The sequence below is a fragment of the Musa acuminata genome, chromosome BXJ1-7, assembly GCF_036884655.1.
Source record: "Musa acuminata AAA Group cultivar baxijiao chromosome BXJ1-7, Cavendish_Baxijiao_AAA, whole genome shotgun sequence".
In the NCBI taxonomy this organism is placed as follows: Eukaryota; Viridiplantae; Streptophyta; class Magnoliopsida; order Zingiberales; family Musaceae; genus Musa; species Musa acuminata.
This window is the reverse complement of record NC_088333.1, coordinates 4,298,947-4,321,161: the sequence shown is the minus strand read 5'-3', so window position 1 is coordinate 4,321,161 and position 22,215 is coordinate 4,298,947. Positions and strand designations below refer to the sequence as shown.

Genomic DNA, 22,215 nt, shown 5'->3' with positions numbered 1-22,215 from the left:
TTAATCTATATGAGCATTGCTGGACACATAATTGCATGCATATCAAATATCATTGTACTTTATCTAACATGCTGCACTAACTCCTTGTAGGGGAATTCTATATTTCTTGCTCTGGTTCCTTTAACTTTTGGCTGATGAACGATATCAACAAGCTAGTGAAATATTGGACATATTTTCTAATTAGCAGAACACAGGATGTATGACTTTGTGATGGATCACAGCTTTGATGATAGACCAGGACAACATATGACTCTGTAGAGTGCTAGTTCCTCCATCATGACATGCACACTGTTCATCCTCCTCAAAGTTACCTGTGAAATTGCTTCATTTTGGCAAGACATTACATTTTTTATTATATGTTTATTTAACTGCACCCTCCAGATGAAGGATTAGTTTTGGTGCTTTGCAACTAAGCATATCTCCTGAATACAAAGAAGATATGGCTTTTTGTGATATTATTCTTGAACACAAAGATACTTTGCTTCTAGTGGATGGTGGAATGTGTTTTCTTAGTGGATTGTGGAATATATTGTCTATGTGGTAAACCTGTGTTCTGAACTTTGAGCTCTAAATTTCTATTGAATGTTGGCCTTTTTAGGTGCCAAATAATTAAGTCATCTTGAATAATTAGTCAAAGCTCAAGCCTCAAGATATACAATATATGCATGATTAACTTGTCCAATAAAGGACCAAAAAGATTATGACAACTTTTTTGCAGAAGGACCAATCCCTCCTTTATGCCCCCACAGCCTAATAGATTATTACTCAAACCAATTGGCATCTTTATAGGAAGATTCTCCATATTGTTCTAGTTTGTCCCTTTTTAGTGGAGAACAAACTTCTCTGCAAAGGAGTCATATCACCTCCTTTCCCCCATACACTGCATCAGTGACCAGCAGAAGTGCAATCAGGTACAGAAAGCAACGGGTGAAGAGCAAAGAAGCAGCCATGAGTACCATGAAGTTTTGCCGTGAATGGTATGTTCAGTACTTGTTTAATTGGGAGAGTGACGATCACCTTTATATTACATTAGATGCCTATATGTTCCTCTGTCTTAATTCATCTTTCACTGACAGCAACAATATCTTGTACCCAAAAGAAGACAGGGAGCAGAAGGTCCTCCTTTATGCCTGCCGCAACTGTGATCATCAGGTCTTTTTCATGACATTATATTTATCCTATTTGATTTTTAATGCAAGGTTGATCTTGGATTTAGCAAAACTGGATGAAATTTGAGCTGTATTTGTTAAAATGCTCCTCCTATATCTTGTTGTGTTTTACACCATATGTATGTTTGGCAAGAGAGTTAATATTAGTTATCTGCATGACTTGCAGTGTCAAGATTCTTTTTCCCCTGGTCTGAAAATGTAATAACCAGCTAGTTGGTTGCTTATAATACTTCTAACTTGGTTTTCACATCTTCTCTCGGGCTGATTGATGATTCTTGTTTTACCAGTAATCTGTTCATGTTTATTGGAGAATAAACAAAACTCAATCTGTTCATGTATATTGAACCAAATGTTTGAATTGTTCTCGAGGAGTGGTCGATTATGCGATTAGGTTTCGAATTTCTGATGCTACGGGGACATGGAATGTGTTCTATATTTCAGACATCATTTTTTTTGTATGTTTTCCTCGACATTAAAGACAATAGGTATTCTCAATAGCTACAACAAGATCACTCAGGAATTAAAAGTCAGCCATAAATTGGATTGAAAATTGGAAATATCGTGTTGAGCATACGTCCATTGCACGACTAGTGATGCCCAACCATCTATCTGGCAAGTTGGGTTTAGTAATTTACAGCATTATAAACTCTTTAAAAAGTGATCTAAGAGGTCTCTAGATCCAAATGTCTTTGTTGAGTTGATAAAATGGTTCTAGTGTTGAGTCTAATTATTCCATTCTCATTCACAGTAGATAAGCATTCGAAATGAGATCTAGCATGGTGCATGGTCAGAAGTATTAATTTTCTCGACATGTAGCATTGCACTAAGGGCAGGAAGATTCCTTTTCTTTATACGAGATGAAGACAGATTAAAATAAAATTCGGTTTTAGAATCGTCGAGGTTACATTTTTGTAGTTTTAGCACTTCTTTATCAACTTGAGAAGTTTTCATGTACAGTAGAAATTTTTAGTCTGATCTGATCTGCGTTCGATGAGAAATTTTCATTTTGCATTATAGTTCAAGTGTTTTCAAGATTCAGGAACACTCACTTGGGAAGTAAGGTTGTTGTTGCTTCATGGATACCATGAACTTGTAACTTTTGCTGCCAGTGATAAGGAGTAGTTTGTATTTTTCTATGTTTTAGGAAACATTAAAACGAAAGTTATAAGTCAATTGTCAGAAAATAATTCCGTAATCTCCATGTTTACCCTTAATTACAGTCCTACCTAACTGAATGAGCAATCAAGATTGCAGTAATGTTGATTCATGGAATTATGAGGAACCAGAAATATTCTGCTGAGCAGTTAGTAGCTGTGACTTCTTAATGTTGATACATGCAAACAAGATTGCAGTAACAATTGCTACTGCTTAATGCATTTGTTTCCATGATATATATATATATATATAGATATAGATGGAATTGCTTTCTTATCAATACAGACTTAAATTGCATTTTTTTGGGGGCAAAAATATTGATATTATGCTTGAATTTAGGAGGTTGCTGACAACAACTGTGTATATAGAAATGTGGTACATCATTCTGTTGTAGAGTTCACACAAGTCCTGCAGGATGTGGCAGCTGACCCAACTCTTCCTCGTACCAGAGCTGTACGGTGTGCTGTTTGCAACCATCCCGAAGCTGTCTTCTTCCAGGTTATGATGCCTCCTCTGCAACTTCTGTTCAGTGTGTGCATGAAATGAATATGATCTGCTGTTTTGACAGTCAGTCACCAATTTAAGAATTAGAGAAATCCTGATTCCTGTTAACTCAATCTTCATTGAGAGGCAAATGTATGTTATTTGGCTTTCCTCAATGTTGTTTGGCCTTCGGTTTGTATATTCGATGCATAGGCACAACAACACAGTATCTGTCAGTGCTGGGAAGCAAAGATTACAGCCCACTTGAGATATGCAAGTGATTATTCCATTACACCAAAGATGATTACATTACTTGAGTTGGTTGTCATCTCTAACTTGTTTTAGAAAAGATTTCTATTCATGAACACTATCAGCAAATTCTCAGACTAGTTTGTCACCTCCAAAGTCTTAGTGCAGTAAGTACTGGAGAAACTCAGGAAGACATGTTTGCTGGTTCAGTTCTTGTCATCCTAATGGGAGAGTGTCATTGTTTTCTTTCAGGCAACGACTCGAGGGGAGGAAGGAATGACGCTGTTTTTTGTCTGCTGCAATCCAAGCTGTGGTTACAGATGGAGAGATTGATGGGATCACATGTAAATGAATGTTGAGGCTTGAGTTCATCTCTCGCTGAAGGAACGAATCAAATGAACAGTTTTGGGTTATGGCTGGTGATTAACGAGCATTATGAATGAGGTGATGATCACAGTGGTGTACGACTCAAAACTTATTTCATCTTTCTCCCTTCCTTCCACAGTGAAAACCTTGAGATACAACGCGGTTTAACCTCTATTATTTTGTATTATTTGTGCAACAATTCACTGTGCAAAGGTGAAACCACACAGATATTATTGAGATACAGTTTAAACTACACAGTTGAAACTGCGAGATATTTATTGAGAAAAAGCAATGAAAAATCGTTCCAATAAGTCACACCCGAAGAAAATTAGACACTTGTAATCGACACATGATACAGTGAAAAGGCAATGGAAATTGTTCTAATAAGCTTATATTAGCAAAGAATAATTTCTTCCTACGAAATAAGAACATGTGGTTCGATAAGCCTCTTTTTTGGTAAAATAATGATACCCCAACAAAATGGATGTGTATGATTGACTACAATCTACACCCCACCCTTGGATTGGGGTTTTATATGGGAAAAAGGTCCAAAGTGCCAAGATCCTTGAGGCAACAAATAAAAGCTCCAAAGGTCACATTGATCAGGCACATGTTAATAGATTGTGGCTGTGAGATGTACTGCTTTTGGTAACTGGCATCGATACTTTGCAAGAACCTGAGGTCTCAAAAAGATTCTGATGGATGTCGATGCAAATGCAAAGCCTTTGTACCCAATTATTTTGCATCTTCGCTTTCAAAAGCCAGCTCTAATATTTGGTTGTAGTTATCCACAAAGCGGACATCAAGGCCTTCTTTCACATTATCAGCGAGCTCGTCAAAATCTCTTCTGTTAGCCGAAGGAAATATGATCGTCTTGACGTTGCTTCTCCTTGCTGCAATTGTTTTCTCTTTCACCTGTTCAAGTTTGGAAATAACCCAAATTTTTAAACGAAATATTACGTAGGGAAGAAGCAGAAATACTATGTGACAACAAAGGATGCATATAGGAACGGGTTTCATATTCACGACAAACATGAAATAGTAACTGAATCAGTGAAGACAGTCAAAATAAAAGGTAGAAAATTGAAGTATGACCAGACTGCATTCTTGATCAACTGAATCGATGAGGACAATCACAATAAAAGGGTGGTTTGAAGTTTGACCTGACAGCATTCTTGTAAAATCAAAGTAGCCCTAACTTAATATGTGTTAGATATCAACATAACTATCATAGTAAAGAAATTAACAAGAGCCACTAAAAAAGTGCCATGAGCAAAAATGGACAAACTCTCTAAAGTATTATGGACAAGTACAGGAAGAAAAGATCAAAAGGATATCTCACTGTGATAGACATAACAAAATCCTTTTCCTGTTGGATGAATGAGGAGGCTTAAGTAGTTCTATGATAATTGATTATATATACATATATACCTATATTATATATATATATATATATATATATATATATATATATATTTATTTATTTATTTATTTATTTATGTATGTATGTATGTATGTATGTATGTATGTATGTATGTATGTATGTATATATATACAGATATGAATGATAAGACGGGGAAAATGCTAACAAAAATAAATAATATTAGTTCCATACCCCTCCAATCGGAAGAATTCGTCCAGTCAGTGTGACTTCACCAGTCATAGCAAGGTCCTTCTTGACAGGTTTGTTCAAGGCAAGAGATAACATTGATGTGATCATGGTGCACCCAGCACTCGGCCCCTCCTTTGGAGTTGCACCTGCAGGTACATGCAGATGGCACTTGGAAGTCGCAAAAAACTGATTCTTTGGCTCTTTCTCCAGTAATATTGCTCTGGCAACTGTATGAGCTATTTGTGCACTTTCCTTCATGACATCTCCAAGCTGACCTGTTAGATGAAGAGCACATTTTCCTTCTCCTTGCTCCACTAGTGTGGTCTCAATGTACAATGTTGAGCCACCCAAAGCATTCCATGCTAGACCCATAACAACTCCTACTGGTGTCTGATCATATATCCGTTCAGCATGAAATACAGGTTTTCCCACAAAATCAACCAGGTTTGACACATCAATGACAACTTTATCAACATCACTGCCAACTGCTTCGCCAACATTGTTTGTTCCTTTATTCGCCACCTGCCAATCCCAAAGTCATGATGTCAAATACATGGTTTGTCTATCCTTTCTTCATTTGTTTAATACATTATACATTTGTTTAATTCATGGAGTTAGCTAAAACTGTACTAGTTCATTCATATTATGTAACATATACTGAAGTGTATAGAAATCATTTCCTGCATTGGAAAGATGGGTATTATGATATTATGTTACATATGCTGATGTGTATAAAAATGGACAGCAAGAAGATGGGTGTCTTCCATGATCACAGAAATGCACAAATAAATAAGGGAAATAAGTGTCTGTCATAGTCCATCAACTTCAATGAAAAAATGCAATATCCCTTTAATAGTTAGACAGTAGAGAAGATTTGTTGCTACCTGCTCAGGCTCTTCTGAAGATTCAACAGCAGCATCATGAGAAGTTGCATGTTCCGTTTCTTCAGACACAATTTCATTTGCTTGTACACTTGAGGCAGATGCATCTATATTTTTGCCGATTTGACCATCTCCAACAATTTCAACTGCCTCTTCAGATGTACTGCTCGACTCTTGGAGGTCTATTTTTTGAGAATCAACCTCTGGTTCATTGGACAATCCTCGGCGGACAAGTTGCAAAGCTATCTGGCAAATAGTAAAACATCACAATTAGAGTTTAATTAATCCAATAAACTCATATAAGAAAACCATTGGTCACTACAGGCCCCCAAACTGCAACAGCAGCAGTTGCAGAAGTTGATACCACAATTCAATCAGGTGATTAATCTCTATGTGGTCATGTAGCCAACTCTGAACATAAGAAATGCAACAAAGGATGCAAATTGCAAAACAAAGTTATGCTTAAAAAAGGAGCATATACATCTCAAAGGCTTCAAAAGAACACAACAACAACAACAAAGTCGTAAGTCTCAATTATTTGAGGTTGGCTACATGGATCTTTTGCCGCTCTTGAGATATGTAAAAAGCATATGCTTAATTAAGTTCAGAGTATTTAAATCTTTATTTATAGTTTCTATTAAAATCTTTTTAGGTCTTTCTCTAAATTTATATGTAAAAAAACACAGCAAAATTGATATGTAACATTTAATAATTTCAACTATATTCTATGTGGGCAATATTGGAATGTAGATATGGTCAATTGGACACATTTCATAGTATAATGTATGCAAATATCACAAACTCCGTGTCAGTTTTAAAAATTTATGTAAAACTAATAGAGAATTTATATGCATTAGGAAAGACTAGGAAGTACCTCTCTAGAAAAAGGAAAGATGAACTAGACAAGAAAGACTTCAACACATCTCTTTTCTGCTATAAAGAAATAAAATATGTACCTTTCGGTATATCTTCTCAATATGTTTTTGTAGGTTTCTAACACCAGCTTCTCGGCAGTAATTCTCGATCAGTGAGAGGAGTGCAGTGCCAGTCACTTCTACCTGTACATGAATGAGGTTATTCATCCAGTTGTCATATAGCAAATAAAAGTTATGAGACTCATACACTTTACATGAATTATGCTTCCACCAATTTCATCCTATTAGCAAATATGAAATATTCCCTTGTATATCAGACACAACGGTATTAAAGTCTCAAATCTAACAGTTGAGGAAAACAAATTCACTTTAAAGTTAAACGTGTAAACATGTAACTTGAATGCCCCAAATATTTCATATCTATAAACACTGGCATGACATCAATCTAGTGAAAATTGCTGTTCACATGACATTATGATTATGTTCTGCTGTCCAATACTTAATAAGAAAAAATAACTGTGTAGTGTCTTTAAAATGTCTTGTAATGTATAAACTATAAACCATGCATTGTAATCCAAACATAGTGTTGAACTCACGTTCATGTGAATATCTCAAAAGTTTGGGCGGGTTTATATCTTAAAGAAAACATCAGTTATCTATTTTTCTACCTACTGTGCGAAAATGATTAAATTGTTTGATCTTGTTTGATCAACATGAAAGAGATCTAGAAGTATGAAAGAACAAACAAAAGTAGCAAATAAGAAACCATTTCCAAGCATATCAAGACTTATTGGTGTGCAACCACAGATGGTTATAAAAGGCTGAGTCAAAACAAGCAGACAAAACACTGCCCAACAAAAACACGAGAAGAGAATATTTAACGAAATAAAGCAGAATGATGGAAAACATAGCCAAGGGATAAAGTCAGATCATACTTGTTCAGGTTTGATGCCACAAGCTTCACGAATTGTCTTTTCTAAATAGTCTCTAGCGATATGCATCTTCTCGTCAGTGATATAGCCAGCAAGACTAATAACCTCCATTCTATCCAAGAGAGGATTTGGAATCGTCTCAGTTACATTAGCTGTGCAAACAAATAGAACCTATGCATACAAAAAATTTGTGTCAATTAACATCCAGGTAAAACAATGTAAGTGCAGAAAATCTGTTAAGAACAAAATAGTACACCACACCACCAGCTATTCAGAAAAACCAAGTAAAAAGATCAGAAGAAAGGAATAACATGGCCCTCATATTATTAACGGACAGATTATAAGAAAAATGAATAATATGCAGCTGTCATATCTAAGCATGGAAAACAACAACAATAAATCAAATTTGTAAATTCCAGACTATCACATCTTCTATTGGTTAATGAAGAAAAAAATAATGAAAAGACGCCCATCCTAAGTTCCTATATAAAATAGATTTCAGGTTCACTCTAGCTTCCACTATCAGCAATTTATTTAGATGTTTTATACAGAAAAAATGGTACTTGTATGCATTCACACCTATTCTTCATCGGTTTCATACCACGTACAATCCAATTTGGACAATTACTTACACGACAAAAAGAATACAAGGACATAATGCATATAATCTAACATCTAACAAAAGGATACATGACGTTTTATCATCCATGTACCTAAATCTTGTCTTGCATAAGCTAAGGCTCTGTTTGGGAACACATTTGAATTTTTAATGTACAGTTCGAGAAAATGGTTTCAATAAATGTGCAATTGCGGAATACTTTGAATGTTTAGTAAGCAATAAATGAAAACAGCATTTTAAATATGCATTCATTGACGTAAGTGTTGCTTGGTAAAATTGTATTTCAAACGTCTATTGAATATTTTGTGGTAAATTTACCCTTTAACATTTTTATTATTTATTTAAAAACGAATACATATTTTTATTTAAATTAATAAGTAAATAAATAAAAATAAAAAATGTATGTATGTAATCCTATAAAAAATTTCATATGGCCCAAAAATATATAATCATATAATAAATTCACAAATAATCTTTAAAAATAAATAAATAAAATTTCATTTTATAGAAAATATAAATCACATTGGTTTCTCACTAGATCATTTTGACAATATTGTAATTTTAGATAAAGTTCTAGGGCACTTTCGAAATTTAAACAATTATATTAGCATCCTGCAAATGCTGAAATGTTAATGCTACCATGAAGTAATATCAGCATTTGAACATTTTCGATACAACATCTAGGCCGGATGTGATTTGAAAAAAATTAACCAAACACCAATTTATAATATAAATGTGCATTGCATTGGGCTCTCAATCCACATTTCAAATATATTCTCATTTCTCAAACGCACCCTAAACCATGTTTTCAAATGCCATTATTTTAGTGCATGGAATTGTAGACACATACTCTGACAGCATCCTCACTGGTGATGCAGCTTCTTCAAACCTTATTTTTTTATGTAAACAAAATAATTTAAGAAAAAGTTAAATAGACAATTTTTTTTTACTTGGTTAAAATACTGGTAAATTGTCCATTGAGGATTTTGTCTTGAGTTATTTCAGAAGACATATACCTCATTTAAAAGCTGTGTTGATAATTATCTTTGAGTGATAGCAGGAAACTAGCAACACGATGTAAAATGGTAGAAGTGATCATTGGTTCAGAGCTGTCAGCAATTTTACACCCAATCATCAGAGCGAATTATAACTCGACAAGCTCCAAACAGGCAAAATGTCTTCCAACACATGAAATTATCGGCTGGAACTTGCAAACTATATAGCTACAGAAGTTAAGTGATCCATCTACTCTAATCAACATAAGGACAAAAATGACCATAATTCCTAAGAGTACATATTCTTCCTGTTACCCATACATCAAGAGCTTTATAAAATAAGCCATGCTATAACCTCCAAAATTTGAACTTGGATTAGAAACCATGATCTCATTTTAGTGCTACATTATAAGAGAGCATAAGAGCAGCTAATTTTCTGGAAAATCTCAACTAACAGGCTGTTTTCATAGAATTTTAAGTAGCATTTGGTTAGCCAATTTTTCTGGTGAAACTTAGGCTTTAAAAATCAAAGCATATGAAAAGCAACATAGATTAAAAAAAAAAAGTTAAATGATTCATCAATTATAATCCTACAAGAAAAACTTGCAACTCGTCATTTCCCGCTTGAATTAGTAAAAGAAAATATCATTATAGAATATCTCATTAAAAATCAAACATAAAAAACAAGAATTTGAACTAAGGCAACAAAAGAAATTAAATTATCAAATTTTGAAGCCCTAAGCTTGTTAAATGCTGCTGGTTAAGTCCTTTCTTTATCCCTTAGATCTTAATCCATAGATTTCACTTGTTCCTTCAAAAACAAAACTATAGGTAAATCCCATCTCTGTTTCCTTCTTTTAAACTAGAAAATATCTCCACTTCCTCTTCATACTTCTATATCCACAAAAATAGAGGGAAAAAAAATAAAACCAAGAGAATTGGAATCAGCAGCAGTGTAAATCATAGACGATTTGACAGGTAGATTTGATGAAATTATGCTATTCAAGAAACAATAGGAGAATAACAAATGTAGGGAAGAGGGATAAAGGGAAGAAAAAGATGGATAACTGCAAAACAGTTTCCAGAATTGATTCCAATGACAAAGTGAGCATATAGTGTAATGGAGGAATGGCTGTGCTGAAAGACAGACACTTTTGTGGTGGGAGGCAAAGATGGAATTTTAAGGCTGCAAGAGTCTGAACATAACACATTGTACTGTGGGTAGCCTTGTCAAGCAACAATTTGGAACGATATTTGATGTAGTCTAACATAGCATATACGAAGTATCCAAAAGGACCAAAACAAACTAACAAAACAGACTTAAGTTACTCATTTGATATCATATAAAGAATTGCATTATCAATTCATAGTGCAGCAACCATAATATTTCACTAGTGCAGTTTTTCACTAACATTATAAAATATCTTTAGAAAATTATTCACATAACAATCATTCATGGTTCGTAGCATGGAATCAAATTTTGGTTGGACCACTCGGCACAACCAGTCCAACAATTTGTTTCTCTTATTGTTTTTTTTTTATACCGCATGGTACAGGTCGGTGTACCACAATAACTACTGATATCAAACTGATCTGACTGGTTACAAAATGTGGTATTGAATCAGGATTTAAGTCCTTGGTTCATAGCAACATTCACTCACTAGAATCGCATTGGTTAAGTCATTAAGCATGCAATGGCTAGTTGGCTATATTTATTAGGCCTACCTACTATCCTTCATGGACCATTGATTACTAGATATAATATGGTACTCCCAAAAAGATCAACCTAAGTACAGCAGAAATCAGAAAAAACATGCATTGTAAAATTTTAACTAATACATTCCATGAAGTAATCCTTAATTTAACAATACCCAAGCATGTTAAATACAAAGTAGTTCACAGACGGAAGTGCCCAACCTTGGATAAATCAATTGGAACATCAAGGTAGTGATCAAGAAAATTTATATTTTGCTCAGGGTCAAGAAGCTCCAGTAAAGCACTTGCTGGATCACCAGCATGCCCCCTTCCCAACTGTTGTGACATTTATTTAACCACATGAATTTGTTAGAAGAAAAGTTCATCTCAGCAACACCACACACACACACAAACACCCTGAGGAGAGAATAATACCTTGTCAATTTCATCAATCAGAACAAGTGGATTAGCTGTTCCTACACTTTTTAGGCACTGCACCATCTTTCCTGGCATTGCACCAATATATGTACGGCGATGACCCTGGGGAATTTGAAGCAAATATATACAGGTGTATCAATAAGCTTGATGTTGGATTTTTAAGATTAGCTAACAATGTTCATATTCAAGATATAGTTGATTTTCACCTTGATTTCAGCCACATCAGCCAAGCCTCCAACAGAAAACCTGTAGAACTTGCGGTCTAAAGCACGTGCAATTGAGCGGCCAATACTTGTTTTGCCAACTCCAGGAGGCCCAGAGAGACATATAATTTTTCCTGAAGTTCAAAAAGGTTGGATCTCTTAAATAATATTATAAACAAAACAAATTCAGGAACAAATTGCTGTTTCATACTATAATGACACCAAAAAGTAAACAACCATTGATTCCCTACAACAACCAGGGTGAAGCCCAAAGTTGTCAGTAGTTCATAGCAAGGTTTGCAATTTTGTATCGTACCGAAGTATCGAGCTCAGCTCGGTATGGTACAGTAAGAGTATATCGAGCGGTACGTTTTGATGTACCGCTCGAGATATATACATATATATATATATACATATATATATATATATACACATATATATATATATACACATATATATATATATATACACATATATATATATATATACACATATATATATATATATATATACATATGTAAGTAAAAAAAAAAAAAGGTGACGTCGCCTCATGTTTCTGCCCGCATCGAGAGAAGAAACCGCTCCCCACGTAAAACAAGGCAATGAGGGGATGTACCTCGGTTTCTACTCCCCGCGCAAAGCAAGGCGACATAGCCTCGTGTTTCTGCCCGCGCCGCGCAAAACAGGGCAATGAGGCGACGTCACCTCATGTTTCTGCCAGCGTAGGGAGAAGAAACCGAGGTTTCCTTCTCCCGACAATGCTCGGTTTCTTCTCGTCGCAACGTCGTCGAGACTTCTTCTCCCCGCGTGGACGAGGAGAAGTAGTCGACGACGCCGAGGCCTCGTTGCCTCAGATGAGGAGGAGGCGACATCTCATATGCGGCGTCCGACGAGGGAGGGCGACTACATATCTGGATCGTCGAGGGAGAACGACGCTGGATTTTCAGGTTCTCCATTTTCTTCTCCCTCTTCTTTCGGCTAATACCACCCGGTACGTACAGCTCGCTACGGGCGGTATCATTCGAAATTAAAATCCTTGGTTCATAGCTAAAATCATTATTGATCCAAAAGAAGTGCCATAACATGATGAAATTAATTATTAAGAATTTCTTCAGCAATCCATCCTAAATTCGCAATCCACTACTTGTAACAAAAGTTCTGAAATAAAATCTACTCAAAAATTCAATAAAGCATAAAGAGTATGTTTTGTGAAAAAATAGGGGCATGCTCATGAACATTATATAACATGGATGTTTTCATTAAGAATGAAGAGATAAACCAAAAAACAGAAGACATGCAGGTGAAGATAGACATGCTATAGATTTTTAGGAAGTGTGAAATGCACTGCCGTCAACCACATATGAGTCTAACATGATATTTATAAAAAAAACAGAAAGACAAAAAATATAACCAATCTGAATCTAGAGAGAAAAAAAGCAATCAAAGCTCTGCCACACAAATTAAATCTTATTATTGGAAAAAATTGCATTTCTTCTTACCCAAAATGTCATGATAAGGTACAAGGAAAACAAGAACCAAAGATAAACTGGCATGATAAGTAAATACTACTTTATTCAAGGAAAAAAAAAGGTTTAACCTTGTGAGGCCCCTCTCAATTTTCCAACAGCTATGAATTCCAAGATCCTCTCCTTGACATCTGATAAACCATAATGGTCTTCATCCAAGATCTTTTGAGCTCGATGGACATCAAAGTTTTCAGTACTGCAAGTATTAAGCAAGATAGAGTTACATATAAACATCTTCAAAATTATATACCAAAATAAGAGAAATTCAAAACAGAAATTAAGAGAAATCAAAGTGCTAAGTTCTACAGTTAAATGCTTTCAGTTCACTGAATTGACACACTGATCAATTGCAAAGAGCTATAGAACATAGCATAAATTGAAGTACCTGCAAACAAAAAAGAAACACATGTATAAATATAATCATATAAATTTATTGATTACTGCATATCTTTTTCAGTCAATGAGAATTCTACATCATGATTTGGGAATAAGACATCAATTACGTCGAATATTCTCATCCCAACAATGTGCCAGGGGGAGCACAATTAAAAAAGAAGCATGAAGGTTCGTAGAGTGATTGAATAAGTTCAAATAACTAGATGAATTTGTAACATCGGAGGCAAGGCAAGTTCAAATAAGTATACCACTGAAAAAGCAGAAACATCAAAGCCTTTGGAGAAGCCAACAAAATTGATGTGGTACTAATCCTACTGATCTTACCATAATGGTCCAACCACATAATGATACACAGTACACCATAGTATACGGTACCAAGATACCATACTGGTTTGAGAGGGGGCCAATATAAGGTTGGTAGCAAGATTTAGTTCCTTGCAAAAAGCATCAGGGCCCAAGGATCATTTCTAAATACCACACCTTTTACTGATCACAGTTGGACCAGTCAAGTTTTCTGGTGTCAAGCTCTAATCAATTAATATTGGATATGAAAATAAGAAAAAGGAAAACATTTAAATGAAATAAATTATTAGGTTAATTATTCTTCCTCTTCTCATAGTGCCTAGTTCAAACACAAGCTCTAATCATGCCACCGCAGCCCCAGTTGTGGCATCTCAAATTCAGGAAAAGTCCTAAAATCTTGGAAGATCAAAAAATTCAAAAAGTTTCAAGTTTCAACCGGCATTTGGATATCAATTGAGACCGGCAAAAACTGCTTAATCTATTTATTTCATTAAATAACTGGAAACTGGTTCTTATGAATCAGACTGGGATGAATCGACTGATACTAGCAACATGATGCAAAACAAGAAAAAAAAAAACTTGGCAGGGACTATGATCAACTTAAATGAGTGACAATGACAACAAATAAGTATGAATTAGCATTGTTCATTAAAAATTGTCCAAGTGAAACAAGAAGAAAGTTGACCAAACACATAGATAACAAGAAAATGGCTAAGAAAACAACCAAGTATAGCAAGGATTGTCATGCCAACTAGAACAGAATGGTTCGTTCCCAAAGAAATGTATCAGTATGCTCCCATTTCACAAAAAAATAAATCTTTCAAAATAGCACATAAAACATCCCATGTCTATGCACAAGAAAGAGCTGAAGTACAACCAATACAAGGAATGTATGTATAAGATGTGGCATGGATATAGGATTTGTCTGAAATATTAATGCTTTGTAGTGAAACCTGTAATTTCCCCAAGGAAGTGATGTCAGCCAATCAAGGTAATTACGAGTTACATTAAACTCGCTAGAAACAGGCTCCAACATCTGCAATTTTGTGAGCTCTTCTTCTATAACTTGCAAAACATCAGGAGGGCATCTATCTTTATTTGGTTCAAGCCTTTCCCTGAACTTTGCTGCAGATAAATAAGAAAAAAGCTATGGTTCAATAAAGTACTTGACAGTAAATGAAATCTAGTCAAAGTTGAAACATCTATTCAAGTACAACACAATGTTGTATATTCTGAACTAACCAGTCAGTGCTGTTTTATCATCTTTCTCCATGCCAAGCTCCTATAAAGGCCAAGTTTTATAATACATCATTAATTTCAGATGAAGATATATCATTACACATTCAACCACAGAAACAACAACCATTTTATCTCTAACATGCTCACAAGCCTCACTTTGACAAGGGAGATAATCACAGTAAGACAAATGCCCTCACCACTGAAGTACCTATCTATTTCAGATGAAACATACAACTTTCAAGAATAATAGCAATCAAAATAGCAGAAGGTACATATTGAGGAACTTAGAGATGTACCCAAATAGTTCTACACCCAGAAGGACATTATCAGTTACAGGAGACTAATTATTTGCTTTTAATAAACTACTGATATCTCTAAACAAGAATCCTATTTTGTTCAGTATTAGGAAAATGGAAACAAGAACTTATTACAGAGACCAAAAAATTAATGCAGACCAGTGTTGCCTAAGAAAAAGATGGGGGGAGAAAAAAGCAAACCAGAATCAAGCAACCAGATACAGCTCAATCCAATGGTACATCAGGAAAAAATAACTCCAGCAATCTAAGAAACAGAATATTTTGACTCATCTGAAGTTTAAAAAACTACACAAACCAAGATCTAAGCCAAATTATTTGATATCTTTGGCTTGATCAGAGCTTATTATTGCCTCAATTGGGTGAACTGTTGGCACCCTGCTGCTGCTGAATCATCAGGGAAGTAGCAACCTACCTTTTTTATTGCTTTTAGTTGCTCCGTCAACAAATAGCGTCGTTGCTCGCGACTTACTTTTTCTTCAATAGCTTTTGCAATTGATTCCTAGAACAAAAGCATTTAAAATGGAACTTATACTTCTCTCTACAAGAATTCAGAATTCAATTACAAACACAGAAGTCAGATTAACATGTTGTACCTGTATTTTGCTTATCTCCATTTCTTTCTTGACTAATTCCAGTGTCAGCTTCAAGCGCTTGTATACCTGGTGAGAATATAGTTTTAAGATATTGCAACTCAGAAGAAATGAATGCAGACAGTACTCAAGCCATAAACTGATCCAAGTATGTGACAGTTTTGGGCCCTCAGAAGTTTTCATTTAGCAATTCTACAAGACAGCCCTGGCAAGAGTCTGAAGGCAATGTCTAAAGGCAGTCTCATACTTGGATCACAATATTGTACTACTAATCCAACAACAGTAAGAAAATTTTGGCAGCAAAATTCTACATACATTTAGCTCCTCAAGAACTTGCTGGCACAATAGTTTGTTAGCTCCAGATATAGCAGCTCCAAAATCTGCTAGCCTTGGGTAATTGAAATCACCAATATGCTGAATTTTTTACAAACAGAAGATATCAATTACAATTCAGTATTGTCATCAATCCTAGTCTGTAGGAAGCACAACACCCAAGGCTAAAAAATCAACGGTACATAGTTTCTAAGCCAACTAAAATTATATAACACAAATGGGAAACTAGGAGACCATGTTCAAAATAATGACAGTATACGCGATGACTTTAAATAGGGTTCACCATTTCGGGTACCAAACCCATCTCGGAGATTTATCGGTACGGTACACGTACTAGTCTATAGCGGTGTACCAACATACGGTACACTAGGGCATGCCAACGGAGACTCGGGCGAGCCATGTCTCGAGGGCAAGTCGGACCGGTACGTACAACCCATACCGTACCAACTTAGGTGGTACAGCAAACCTAGACTTTAATAAACCTTCACCCAATAAGATGTGCCTAGCTGTGGAACACAACTCTGATCAAGATCCAATAATCCATGAGATTACATAATTTTCTACTGCAACAGACTAAAATTTGCAAGATTGTGAAGACAGACCATATGGTACTCTATTGCACAAATTTCTTGTGTCCCGCTATCCAGGTTATGCTGTTGACATTTTCATTCTTTAAAAAGTAGAAAAACTCATATAACTTGTCTAATGCAAAGTGTTATGGAATATAATGGTTGGACATGAAGTTGAAACTTCTACAAGAATAAAAAGCAGCAGAAAAGCTGAAACACAGATAAACAAATTGAATAGACCTTGCCTGTGTATATGTTTGGACATGATCTCTCCAAAGGGAACTTGTTTTTAGAACATCTCTCAATGTCGATATGACTTCAAAGGCAGTTGCCTTTATAATGTCATCATCCTTATTATATGCTTCCTCCTGCCGAAAGAAACACATTTACAACAGAAACTCAAATTTTGTATCACGTATGAAATAGCATATGACATCAAGAAGAAAAATGTCACGTGGAAGATCAAATTTTGATGGTTTCTCTTGGAAACATCAGAACAACCAACATTGTTGGACTTCCCATCTTGCTTCGATAAAAAGATGAATCAGAAACCTTACTACTACCAACAATTCCTGTATGATTCTGACAGTAGTCGAGGCAACGATAGCAGGTTTCAACTTTCCACAGCATCAAACAAGAAAATTAATAAAACATAAAAATTGCATTGATGCTATCAGATGACTAGCTTATCCAAGCAATGATTATCAGCTAATAAAAAAGATTAATGAATTAGCCAAAGAAATAGAAATAACAATGAGCAGGCACATTCTGCTAATAGTAATGGATGTTCTCAAACGTACATATATTTTTCTTGGCCAGTCTTTCAACCTATGTAATACCTATAAACCAAACCAACTAGAGACCAAATGCCACTGGCTTTCTTGCTTGATATTAAAACAGTAATGTTCTTATTTCATCATTTAACAGCAAAAGCAATGTCTTTTTTCCTTTTTTTTAGCAGGAAAGCCATGCTTTTGCAGTAAAAAGAAAAGATAAGATACACGCCTATGTTTTGCTTGCAGGATTACTAATTCTAAGCAGTTTTGGCCTTCCGTAATAAGTGTAAAATCTCTAAAATGCCAACTGAAAAGTGTGATCAAATGATTCTGAATGTAAGAGGTTAAGATTTGTGAAAAAAAAAAGTCCAGCTAAATTGAGAAATGAAGTAATGTGAAAGAAAGCTAGAACTAAGAAATGAACACTAGATGCCGTTACTACAATATGAAAATGTCATCAAGAGAGCAACAAATATCACTATCAAGTTCCATCCAAGATTAAAAAACAAATAAGAAGCTAATTGATGTACCTTTAGATGATCAACTTTTACCGTAAGTGGATCCTCATCAACCTGCATAATGTGTTTTTTTTATAAAAAGTCATAAAACTGAGCACCCCAAGCCTGTCAATTTTACAAAAGGAACTCACCATCTCCGTGATCCGCAATCGCCGGTGACCTATGAGCACTACTTGATCCCCTTGTATGCTAGTTATCTGTGAAAACAAGCACCAGACAGCAAGAACATTAGCAGATGGTATACAAATTATTCCACCGCATAGCCATATATACGTGTTCTAAACATATATACCTGGGCGAGGGTCCCAACTTCATGCAGACGCTTAAATAGTTCCTTTCCCTTAAGATCATAAACACTTTTGTCTGTTTCTCCTGATGCAACATTCACATCAATTTCTGGTTCATCCTTAAGAAGAAAAGCACCAGCATATGCCACTGATCTTTTGCGATTTTCCACTAAAGCCGCTAACAATTTGGGATCCTGCAAAGAAACTTAGAAAAAGATCCATGAGCATCTTAAATACATGAGCTATCATCTACTAGCTAAGATAAGACGACAGCAGATTCAAGCATCTAGGCATCGGACAACTTCAATAAAATCAGAGTTGAGGTTGTCGAGGTTAATATAGGTGGCTTTAACACTTCGGTATATAGTTAGTTTTTTGACATATTTTGACCCTGATTCAAAAGTACAAATATCCATAAGCACAATTTTAAAAAATTGGATAATCAAATTCAGATAAAGTTATGGATATGTGATGGATAAGCATTTATATAACCAAAGTCATTCCTAATTTAATAATAAAGACAAAGTTGGCAAAATATAATCTGGCTAAATTTCAGCCCCACTTGCCACGACATGCAATGGCAGAGAGATAATACATGTTGACTTGAATACTTGATGACTGACATCATTCCAATGTTCCCTTGACCTTATGACCAGCAATTGTTCTCATTTCAAAAGCAGTATTAGCTATCACGTGACACACTGATAGCATTTTCCATGCCAGAAGGCACTCAGCAGAACACCATTTCCCATTAGTAAATTTTTTATATTAGCAAATATAGCAATGCCTTGTTCCATCAGAAAAGGGAAAAGACGAGGCTCAACTTTTTAACAAAAATGAATTATTTTTGGTATAAATTTGACACTAGTTCCAAGGTACGCATTGTTCAAGTATCAACCTTATTAATTTATTATTAGGTACAGGAATACTAATGTTGGAAGATTAATATCTTAATGAGTGGCAACTTATGAGCCCCTGACTCACAGAGCAGGAAGTAAAAATGTAAACAAATTAACAATAATTACTGAAGATTAAAAAAACACTTATCATGCAAGTGTACAACTTGCATAGGGAGTCCACAGTTGAAAACCTTATCATAGAAGCATATCTGCTTTCAGTTGTTTCATTTTTTTTTTTTCTTCATCACAATTTGAAATAGTCTAAGGTAAATTATATGTGATACATGCCCATATTTACAATTACATATATCATATCAAAGCAATACAAACCAAATTTACTGATAGAGAAAAAAAATTATGGCAGGCTGGAAACCAAGCAGCCAAAAACAACCAATTTATTTAAATAATAGATCAATTAATCTAATCCAAAAAATATACACATTAAAGATAAGCAATAACCACTGATATCAAGAGATGGAATCATGGAACTGCTAAAAAATAATTTTCTTAACTGCAAATGTATCATAAATTATTCATAACAAACCAGACTATATAGACAAGGAAGCTAAATTATTAGTCCTGGGAATCTTATAGTTATCTGATGAGAAACTGCTGCACCTTCACGTAGATTGGCATATAAAACCCAGGAAACAATGGTCTGTGTGGCAGTGGCAATGCTATAACCTGCTTCACAATATCATCAATGAGAAAATTTGTTAGTCTAGCAATCTAGGCATACACCAGTACAATTAGTAAATAAGATGATGAATTCTGAAAATGAGCAGATACAGGTATAAATTGTGATCCACACATAAATGCCAGGAACTCAGTTTCAGTATAGGTCACAATCAATAAATCAACATAGGAATACACACGTGTTAAACAAATCAAACAATAACAATCAAGGACGATAACAAAACCATGGCATACTTAATTGTCATTATAACTTCTAGACAACTGCTTGTTTCTGTGAGTATAAGTTGAAGAAACACGAACAAATTGACCAAAAAACATCCCAACCACAAAAGCATTTCTTTTTTCAACAAGACACATGCAGCTCAACAAAGACATGATTGACCTAGTCAGCATTATGCACAGGTTCATTTCAGTAGATACTCCCTTGCGTTAGGTTAACAAAAAAGGCTGATACAGTAGTCAAGGTTAGTTTTAACCTATTGTTTTTGGCTTAGATGAAACTTGTCCAGTCTAGGTCGGTTTCATCTTATATGACCATGAAAGTCATCATTTTGGTGACACATGCTGGTAGCAGATTTTGCACACCCATTCATACAGTACATAAGCACTACAACAGTCTAGATCAAGTTCAGCCTTGTATAAGTTGATTGGGTCTTGACTCTTGAGTATGAATATGAAAATTCAAATGTCAAAAATGACACAAAATGAGAATTAATTCTTTTTTTGTCTTTATTTACCATCAAGATTCAAGAATTTAAAAACCTATAAGATAATAACTATAAGATAATAGGTATAAGGGTGGTGTCTTTAGTTCTCTTACTGAAGATGTGGTGGTTGCACTAATGGAAATGCCATCATGTTGGTAATAGTGGCCAACAGTTTGGATGATAATAATGATCCAGTTAATACTAGCCATGGCGGTGATGATGGCAGAACAATACTGACGATGGAACAATATGAAGATGCCTTGGTAGCACCTTAGCAAATTCTTCTTCTCCCATTAGTGATCCTTTAGTATTCTTCTTATTGCTTCCAAAGAAACATCTTGTGGTGAAGAAATTTTCCAAAAAAGGATAACTACAGCAAAGAAAGAACTTCCTTTATTTATTCTTCTCCACATGTAAAAAGAACCATGTAATTATAATTATCTACTCTGTTAATTTGTTTGCACACTCAGTTCAGGCAATGGGCTGCTTTTCAATAGATTTCTTGACATAGTTTGAATCCGGACTACAAATCCTGTCTGTGCGTTAATACAACTACAACCCTATAGAACTTGTTAAAGGTTCCGAGGATTGCCAGTGTATGGAGAACATTTTCTAAGAATAAAACCTAGCGCAATCCACCCATATCCATATCATAGGATAAAATATCTCAGAGGGGAAAAAATCAACAAGTGTGGCAGTCCGTGTGAAACGACGGTAAGATATAAGAAAACAATACCAGGCACCAAACTATTGCCAAAAGAATTGCAAGAATTTGCTTCTATTTATTGGAAAAACACTGACCGACAAGTAGTCCTCGGGCCGTGGATTCATTGAAACAATGGCCGATGATGCTTTGGAATCAGCCTCCTCTGCGCCACCACCTTCAGCAGCGACGTTGGCAGTGGCCTCAGATTCCTCCTCGGCCTTGGCCTCTGCGAGCGGCTCCGAACCATCGTCAGATTCCGAGCAAAAGAACGCCTTTCTCCAAAAAACCGAGCTTCCACCGCGTCGGCTCGCCAAGGACCCCAGCACACGAAGCAGCGGCGACCTCCCTTCGCCGACATTGACAGCGGCCGACGGAAATCTGGCTGAAAGCCTCAATCGCCCTTGAAAGCAGGAAGAAGAGAGCGCCTTCAACATTGGGTCACCGGAGATCCACGGCCCCAGAAACCAAGATCGACGCTTTCCTTCTTCTCGGGGGTTCTTGCGACGGATTGAGCCGTTTATTGATAGATTCAGCGAGGAATCATTATAACAGGGGCGGCGACCCTGGCAAACTTCTCGGCCAAGAAAACCCTCGTTAAACCCTTTTGTTGTGCTCGGCGGCGGAGCCGCAATCTAGGGAAATCCAATTGCGATACCGTCCGACAACTTCCTTGAAATCACA

The 22,215-nt window shown here is 35.6% G+C and overlaps 2 protein-coding genes across 2 annotated transcripts; one reads left to right on the top strand and one right to left on the bottom strand.

Annotated features, from left to right (window-relative positions):
- Nucleotides 1-833: 833 nt before the first annotated feature.
- On the top strand, nt 834-3,469 carry LOC135678339 (DNA-directed RNA polymerases II, IV and V subunit 9A-like). Its single transcript, XM_065191017.1, has 4 exons — nt 834-977; nt 1,077-1,152; nt 2,664-2,822; nt 3,309-3,469. The coding sequence occupies exons 1-4, from the start codon at nt 949-951 to the stop codon at nt 3,387-3,389; spliced, it is 345 nt and encodes a 114-aa protein (XP_065047089.1). The 5' UTR covers nt 834-948; the 3' UTR covers nt 3,390-3,469.
- A 192-nt stretch (nt 3,470-3,661) lies between these two features.
- On the bottom strand, nt 3,662-22,200 carry LOC103990534 (lon protease homolog, mitochondrial). The gene is made up of 20 exons (XM_009409716.3): nt 21,630-22,200; nt 20,044-20,109; nt 18,532-18,720; nt 18,371-18,436; nt 18,252-18,293; nt 17,191-17,313; nt 16,359-16,457; nt 16,047-16,112; nt 15,866-15,952; nt 15,140-15,179; nt 14,851-15,022; nt 13,270-13,394; nt 11,676-11,806; nt 11,467-11,571; nt 11,254-11,367; nt 7,726-7,893; nt 6,872-6,973; nt 5,919-6,161; nt 5,038-5,556; nt 3,662-4,337 (listed from the first exon to the last, which is right to left on the bottom strand). The coding sequence occupies exons 1-20, from the start codon at nt 21,966-21,968 to the stop codon at nt 4,158-4,160; spliced, it is 2,976 nt and encodes a 991-aa protein (XP_009407991.2). The 5' UTR covers nt 21,969-22,200; the 3' UTR covers nt 3,662-4,157.
- Nucleotides 22,201-22,215: the final 15 nt, after the last annotated feature.